Source organism: Mya arenaria, chromosome 6 (genome assembly GCF_026914265.1).
Source record: "Mya arenaria isolate MELC-2E11 chromosome 6, ASM2691426v1".
Classification (NCBI taxonomy): Eukaryota; Metazoa; Mollusca; class Bivalvia; order Myida; family Myidae; genus Mya; species Mya arenaria.
In genome coordinates, this window is record NC_069127.1 from 10,247,583 (window position 1) to 10,257,009 (window position 9,427).

At 34.6% G+C, this 9,427-nt stretch overlaps 1 protein-coding gene across 1 annotated transcript; it reads left to right on the plus strand.

The window, feature by feature from the left end:
* The first annotated feature begins 5,231 nt into the window (after positions 1–5,231).
* On the plus strand, positions 5,232–9,166 carry LOC128236640 (uncharacterized). Its single transcript, XM_052951636.1, has 4 exons — positions 5,232–5,696; positions 7,566–7,647; positions 8,011–8,082; positions 8,434–9,166. The coding sequence occupies exons 1-4, from the start codon at positions 5,651–5,653 to the stop codon at positions 8,858–8,860; spliced, it is 627 nt and encodes a 208-aa protein (XP_052807596.1). The 5' UTR covers positions 5,232–5,650; the 3' UTR covers positions 8,861–9,166.
* The last annotated feature ends 261 nt before the right edge of the window (positions 9,167–9,427 follow it).

Genomic DNA, 9,427 nt, shown 5'->3' on the forward strand with positions numbered 1-9,427 from the left:
AGGTGAGAAATTCGGAGCTTCGCCGAGAAAGCACTTGAAAATCACAACTCGCCGTAGCAATACTGATATAATACCGGCGTAATAGCCGATATGCTACCGAAAAACCGAAATACCACATTCCTGTCACTGATGTTAAACCGAAGCGCCGCCGCTGTACTACCGAAGATGTGCCATCGCTGAGCGGAGCTATAGCGGAGTGATACCATTACGCTGATGTTGCCCTACCGATGTACGGTAGTAGTACGGTATCACATCGCTAGGAAAGATAGCGCATGGTTAGTACATAGGCAGGACTGCGGTATCACTTCAGTACCAGTACGGTACAAATTGAGGCTACCGGAGAGCTGCCGATCCATAATGGGGCGCTACCGTTACTCTGCCGACATTAACGAAGTCATACTGGTGTACTGCCGATGTACTGCCAATGTAGTTCCGTTGCTCGCTTCGACAGCGCAACGGTAGAAATTTTCTCCGTCCGATGCTATTTTTCTTGCCGGTGATGTACAACCGGTCTTAAAAATGTGATACCGTTGCGCTGCGGTACAAGTACCGATTCACGAAAATCGCCAAATTTGTGCCCATGATAGCTCCGGCGAGCCAAATAGGTTAGGTGTTATCGGTGTTATTAAAATATGTAGTGCTAAGAATATGGTAATTTTTGCCTAAACCAGAAACACCTGACTTGAAAAGCCCTTACGGCGGTGTGTGTATTGTTTTGTAAATACCTTATACCCCAAATTATATGTCAGTTATTTCATGCATTCATTGGCTCATCTCGAATAATGCAGCTGAGGCTTTCAAAATTTTATTTAAAGAAACTGATAATTGCTATGCATGAGTATTCCGGAATATTGTATAGACATAGAAGACATTATAAAAACAATACATAAGCAAAATGTGTATGACTGTCGTAACTGTGCGTATACTGTTCAAAATATAAATGATTATGGTTTTCGTTACGTCTTCGATAATGTTCTCAATATTGATCTTAAGACTTTCATAGTAGTATTCAAAAGTAGTACATATGATTATTTATATAAGTAATTGGTATGACACCAATAGGAAATAGCACAGTGTTAGATGTAAATGGAAATTTTAAGACCAATGTGGAATACGAAACTGGTTGAACAGCAAAAACATTTGTAGATAACGACTGTCTGTACATCCACTTCGTATTCAGACTGTTAGATACGCCAGAAATAATATACTTGTATCTGCTTCTGTGCATGTACATGTTGACTAAATTTATTGTTTTCGTATGTGGTGTTGACAATGTACACTGTACAAGTCAGAAATAGAATATACGTCTGGTTAAAAAAATGCCTTTTATAAATGGAGGGTTTAAATTAATAGCTACGTGGCCACAAACTCACTAGTTAAAAAGGCGCCAAAAACCGCTGATATATTTTTATCGGTACACAAACCATTTGCATATTAAATTCAAATGAGTTGAGCATAATAATGCATTTAAAATGTTTGTATCAACCTATATTGTGATAAAAGGGGTATTTAAGGTAGCTGATGTACACAGAAGCTGTTCGTTTTATAGTGTTACTTGTAAAGTTATATTATTTTATTCCTGGTGACCCCATATAATTTGGCTTTCATCTGAAAAAGGATTGATTTCTGAGTATTAATATTTAAAATAAATGAACGAAAATCATTATGTATAAAGTTATACCATTTTATTATTTTGTTCATTATTTCAACTGAAATCGAACGTGAAATAATATATTTTGCAAATCCTGAACGTCTTAAAAGCTTCTTTATAATCGTTTTTCAGTATACAATTAGCATATTCTTTTTTACATACAAAACCCTTTCAACTGATCCCCATTTCACATAATAACATGTCAATTAGACAAAATATCATGTCAGTAAGACATAATGGCATGTCGATTAGTCATGATTAGACATAATTAAATTTCATTTTGACGTAATAACATGGCTGTTTAACATACTAAAAAGGCTGTTAGCCAACATACCATGCCATTAAGACATGTTTGTTAGACATAATATAATATATGTTAGACATAACAACATGACATTTAGATATAAATACATGTATGTTAGACATAACAACATGCCATTTAGATATTAAAACATGTATTTATTTATTTATTTATTTAAAGTCTCATCCACATATATTCAAATCAGTTAAAACATAGTATGTACAAAACAGGATATATATGCGGCCATTCTATTATAGAATTACAAGAGACTATAAAACTTTTACATAACATTTCACAGTGTGCTTCAAAACTGCTTCAAACAACACATATGAATACATTATATATCATTGTATACTTAGACACAATTATACACTAAAAAGTAGGTTGAGTCATTCAATTGTGACACTAGGTGTCTAAAAGAAGTCTTAAAAGAGAGAATAACATAAAATGTAACAGCTGTGTCTTTGGTGCTTTAAATAAGCTCTGGTAAGAAATATTTTAATAAACCATGTATCACCTCTAACTAGGTTAGGAGCGAACAGATTAACTGACTCATCCTACCATTATATAAAAAAGGTTGAAAATTATAAAATACAAAGACATGTTTCATTTTTAAAACATCTGATATTATTAAAATACTAATAAAGAGCTGAATCATAAATATGACTATCATGATAACTGTATACATATTCAGAACTGACTAGCTTACATATTTTTGCTATACAACATATTGTTTCTAACAGTTAAAATCTCATGACAGGTTTTGGCTAATGTTCTAGTTAAATCTGGATGGGTGAATATCAGTTAGACATAACAACATGACATTTAGATATTAAAACATGTATGTTAGACATAACAGCATGACAGATAGACATAATAGCATTATATGTCACACCATAAGACAGCTGTGATATGCCATTGTTTATGGTTAACCTATTGTTCCTATGTAGCACCATGATCCAACGACGATAACTAGTAAACACACTTTCTGACGGACAATTACTGCTTACGTACCTTACCTATATATTTGAGAACCATGTATTCATATGAAAGTGTGTCTCACATAGTAGAAGTTCGTGATATATTCCCATTATTAAATACTATTCAGTATTTTGTTGAATTTTTACAGTTTTTTTTATCGCAACTGATAGTGTAAAAGATACAATAAACATTAAAATGAAATAAAGATTTTTAGCGCAATATTAATTCTAAAATGGCTTCAATAAAAAATAAAACAATAAGGATTTCTTTAATGATACAATGCAATAATATATTGCACACATCCTTAGCTCAGATATCTGAAAGTTTGATGCGATATCTGGATTTTTCATAAGGAGGCTTACGTCTTTTTTAAATTGTCAATTCATTACTAAACTGTTTAGGCCATATTGAGCAAAAGCATGTTTAACACAGATCAGCATATTTGGATTACATATGAATGGGAAAAAATACATTCTTATCACTAAAAACCTTGCGGACCATCCAAGTACGTGAAGTTACATGTTACTAGAAATAACACATTAAAAACTACCATGATCAGTTATAGAAGTTTAAAAGTAAAGCAATTAAGGACCTTCAATTATATTCAAATCGTGTAAATGCTTGTATAAAGTTATATATGGAGTTTGTGCACTGTTGCAAGCCCTTAAAACATCATTTCCCCATAATCTATATCAGATAAGTCACTTGTTTTCACAATTATCAGCATGTATGTTTAGAGGTATAGCCGGCCTAAATACGACCTCGGGTCTTCTTCCATTTATGATGTTCTGTCTGGAAACTGTTTCTTGAAAAATGGCAAGGTATCCATACCACCCAAGATACAAGATACCGACAGTATTCAGTCGCGCAAATAAGGGTAAAATTCTCCAGTTATCCGCTTAATGAACGTCTTTGTTCAAGTCAGGACCCATTATTTGTGCCAAACGGTACTAATTTTAACACCGATAGATTCGAAAATGACAGCCAAACTATATTAAACCCAGAACATGGAGGTCTCTATAAGCGCTTTGACTGTACTATAGCATCTTTCATTTTTTGGAAATCTGCTAAATTTGCACGTGATCTCGTTCGAGGTGTTAAGCCTGGGTCCAATAACAAATCCTACTCCCAGGTTCAACCGGACCTTGAACCAGCTTCTTATCGTGACCGGTCACCCCTAACTTTACGAGAAGAAGCTGGTGCCACACCCGGTTTAACCTTTGATATTTCAGCACATTTTATACGAAATATCAAATACATGGTATAACCGCTTTATCTGAAATTCGTAGGTTATACTCTCACACCATTTTCAGTGCAATGTAACCTGTCTGTTGAAAATGATGCATTCCCCACTACAATGCTTTGTGTAAGAAATGACTGTCCGAGTTGTACGGTATAGACTTGTCTAGCATGAGCACTTGGAAATGAATGTATTTGGTCATCCAGTCTTTCTCCAGATGTTCAATCATTTGAATTACTGTCAGATTTTACTCCTTTCCTTCAGATGCCAGAAGAGTGACCATTATTTAGAATTGCCCTTAATTACATTTAAAGTTTATTTTATTTAAAAATTACAAAGTACTAAGTATATTACTTCTCGTGCTGAATTAACATGTCCAGTATTATAACGTCTAAAATATAAGCTGCTGTTTTTTAAAACTTAACGACACAATATCGGTTGATGCAAAGCATTTTGTTTAATTGAAATGCATCATAATGTTTAGCTCATTTTACTTTAATGATGAAATAAAAAAGCATATGATTGTGTGTGCAGATTAAACACTATTAACCCACATATTGGTTAATAGTTCTTTTTAACAGCTACGTGGCCATATAATGTATTCTTTATGTTTTTTGGTTTTGAAAAAGCAATACAAAAATACATCAACCTATATTATTCGTCTATCAAATGTTCACTAAAGACTTGTTCTGTTTCGCTTCCGTGGAGAAATTCAGCGTTAACGGAAAATCACAAACTGAAAATTGAAGTTATGTATTGTGTACTGTGCAGATAATACTGTGTTTTTGTGTTCATATCTTCAATCTCTTGGATGTGTATTCGATTCAAACACCATGTAATCACTCATACCATTATGCATGACTTAAATGACGTGACACAAACCATTTATAACATGGCAGAAGTTATGAAAAAATGAATGTTTTTCAAGTAGTGATACCCAGTTGAGTACCCGAGCGTCATTCGTTATGAAATGGGCTATCATTGAGTACAATACAAAACGCTCTAAAATCATATCAATTTATTCCTCTCGAATTTGGACAGTGTTGTGATGTGTTTTACTTACTCGTTTATCATATATTTTTACGCGGGTTTGTGATGTTATATTATGTATTAGTTATGTATTTTATAGTAATTATCTCTTCAAAATGAAGGATATTACTACTGCGACCACTGTAATTTAATACGAACTCGAAAATGTCACAGGATCTGGCTGTGATATATCTGTGACATCTATCAGGTGATAATGACCGGAATCCGGTGAGAACCAGTGACCAGCCTATTCATTTTAGGGCTTCGTCTGTAATCATCACTTTGTTTTGAAAGCACTGATTGGCAAATCCGCGATAAGCAAAGCCCCCTGGCTTTGATAACTTGACACGACGTCCAGGTGTACAACAGCAGAACACAACATATATAAGAGGTTCTTCGATATATGGCAATGGTCATAGTCAATCAAGATTGAGACACCAGTGGAACAATGAAGTGGATTATTTTGTGTGTAATTGTGGCTGGAGCCCATGCCGGTAAGTGAATTTTAGATTTATTAGTATTGTGTTGCTGTATATCTTTTAATGATGAACGTTTATACGATCAAATAAAAATAAAAAACCCGAATCTTTTATATATTTAAAGCTGCACTGTCACAGATTGAACGTTTTGACGACTTTTTTTGTCTTCGAACGAGCCAATTTATGTGAAAATGCATAAAGACAAGTGATATAAGACTGCTGACAAAACATCAGATCGCAGATACCATTTTAGGCCGCTAGGCCGCTAACTTCACGCTGCTAGGCCGCTAGGCCACTGAAGTGCTCGATCGACTTTTTTGGAAAAAAAATGATAAAACGCTTTAGAGTGATAATTTGTGCATACAAACAGTAAATACATGATTGTTTTAGAAGACCAGGCATGTTTAATGCTTTGAATTAGCTGACTGCTTTATCGACGCTCTTAAAAAAAGACTGTTGATAATCGCTAATAGCTTCAAAGTGTTAATTTGTGCATAAAAACAGTTAAAATGTCATTGTTTTAGAAGAAAATGCATGTATACATGCTTTGAAATAGGATACCATTTTAGGCCGCTAGGCCGCCAGGCCGCTAACTTAACGCCGCTAGGCCGCTGAAGCGCTCGATCGACTTTTTTGAAAAAAAGTTGAAAAACGCTTCAGAGTGATAATTTGTGCATAAAACAGTTGATTTAAAATTGTTTTAGAATAAAAGGTAAAGAAAAATATTCCGAATAGATAACAATTTAAGGCCGCTATGTAACTATATGAATAAAAAAACCTTGATTTATCATTGTTTTTTTTTTAAAAAAACGCATTAACAATTGCTTGGAAATAGAGAAAATAATTAGGCCGCCAGGCCGATAGGCCGCTAGGCCGCCAACTTCACGCCGCTAGGCCGCTAACTTTACGCCGCTAGGCCGCTAACTTCACGTACATCTTTTATCATTGGTTTGGAGATATTTACGAAAAAATGGCTCATACCGAGACAAAAAATACTGAAAACAACAGTTGTCAAATCGGTAAATCTGTGAGAGTGCAGCTTTAAACTGTTGAAATAGCATGCAGTTATAATAAGACGAACTGTATTACGGTCGGGTTAGAAATGACTATCTACATATAAATGGTACAAAATTTTTGTTATAAACTAAATTATCAGATATGCAGGTTGAGAGTCCTATTTAACAGAGAACATTGAGAAACTGTGAGTTAAATTATATATCATGGTCCGTAATGTCCCTGAATATGGTCCGTTATGTCCCCAAAATCTGTTCCGTTATGTCCCAAAATCTGGTCCGTTATGTCTGGTCCGTAATGTCCATGGTAAATAATGACCGTGACCCGAGCATTCATCGGATGTTCGACAAAGCTAAATATTTTTGTTAAAATAACAGGGACCTCCCAATGTCGAATTAGTTCTGTCACAGCTGTAGGTCATAGCTAAAAGCAGATGCTTATGCTCTTGAAATTCGTAATACATATTTTATGAGTAATGATTTACAATGAGAATATATAACTTGATGGTAATTAGTTGCATTTCTAGGCAATCAGATACACCAACTAATTTCTAGCTCAGCGATTGGACGTATGGCTAAGTTACCCGCACAGAGACAAAACCACGGGTAGACAGACAGACAAATGAACAACGGAACAATATTTCACTAGTCACACAAACCTCCAAATATATGAGATGCGGAAGACAAATAGGACAAATGATGTGAAAAAATGTGCTTGGTCATGCCATATCACCGTTTGACCGTACACTATATTTAAACAATTTTGTAAAAATAAATAAAAGTTGTAGTCCATCAAAGCATACTGTGTTTTTTGTTAGAATTTCATAACAAATATATTCTTAATTATTTGAACCTACATTTCCTTCCCCAGTCTGCGAGAACGAGAATGTGGAGGTGTGCGCGTTCGATCCCTGCCAAGACCTGACCTGTGACGTCGAAGAAGCACAGTGCCAGTATGTACACTTTTACACGCAGTCACTAAAATGCAGTTCTAAATTTTACAGAATTTTATCATAATCGCTCATTTATTTACATCTAATAACAATTTCCTTTTATTATTATTATATCGATATATATACATAATTAATGGTTCGACTGTTCGTAACCCGTTCCTTTCATACAGGCATTATTTCATCAGTTAGTTCATTCATTAGTTTATTCAATAACTTAATTAATCCAATATTAATGCAATTATAGTTTAAAAATCAATCGTTAATGTTCTTCGTCGGTTCTTTCATCTGTTGACAAATTCTTGCATTCATAATGACTTTATGAACATGCATACTATATAAAATTATATATTATTCCCTTTTCAGACCCGGATCATGTGACCCTTGTGAAGTCACGTGGATGGCGGATTCTGCTGACGTCACTGCCCAGTGTATTGCGTAAGTTTTAATATGATTAAGTAATACTAACTCAAAATAGAAATACATCCGTTCAGTCCCTCGTTAGCTTGTCTTTTATACAGAACAAGATTTTAGTTCGGTGTCGTCGTCTGCAAAATATTAAATGCTGCCCTAAATTCGGTCTTTTTGTAACAATAACATGTTACTTATTTCCACATAGAGTTACAGGCGCATAAATTGCCGCACTGTTCACGTTCTCTTGTCTTAAAATCAAAACTCTGTTACGATGATGATATATAAAGTACATATCAAATATTAAATATTTTAACTACAACTTTACATTTAATAACTTTCATCTCAAATATGTGTCTGAATATTTACCTTTTTCAGGCCGTTGACGAAAGAGCAGCGTAAAATGAAGAAGAAGAATCACAGGCGGAAATTCATTCAGAAAAAGTTGGGAATGAGAATGGAGAAGAGAAAACAGTGGAAGCAGATGACACCGGAAGAGAAACAGGCGGCCATTGAAGAGAAGAGAGAGAACATGATCGAGACTTGGATGAACAAGGGAAATGAAGAAAAGGTTGAGCGCATGCGTGAACATTGGGCGGGGAAAATAGCGAGAATGCAGGAAAGGAAAGAACAAGTTGCCGCCATGACACCGGAAGAGCTCAAGGCATTCTTGGAAGAAAAGAAAGCAAGAAAAATGGGACAGAGGAAAGCATTTGTGATTAAAAAGAAAGAGAAACTAAAGGCACGTAAACATATAAAGAAACAGGCGAGGCAGGATAAGCGACGGGGAGAGGGACAAGAGTAGATAACTCTGTAATTGATATACTCAGTATTGCTTTGATATCAGTTAAATGTTGTTCTACGCATTTTGTTGATGAAATGAATTCCAAATGGGTGTTTCCATGTAACTTCAATCATCTCTGCATTCTTAAATTTAGATAATTTAAATGTTGTAATCTGTATTGTCAGCAATGAAAATACAAATCTATTATATAAATAACTTCTTTGTTATTTTGAAAATGAGCTTAAGATTGCGTGAGTTATGGTATAGATGTAAATTGTTCTCTTGATCATAAAACATTCCTTCTGAGAATAACTTATTGGGAACAAATTATAGTTAATGCTGCGCCAACTAAAACACCCTTTTAACCATATCTGTCACAATACCTGTTTGAAATCTTTCATGTTTGTCATTGTGCTTAACAAGTTTGTAATGAACACTTGTACCAAAAAACTTTTGTAATAAAATCTTGTACCAAAGTGCGTGTTTTACTTACAAGTGATTGTGTCTTTTCGAGCTATTGGCGTCTGTTTTAACGGCTCAACTCCTACCAGGAATAATTGCTCATGTATTCTCAAAATATAGAAGTAT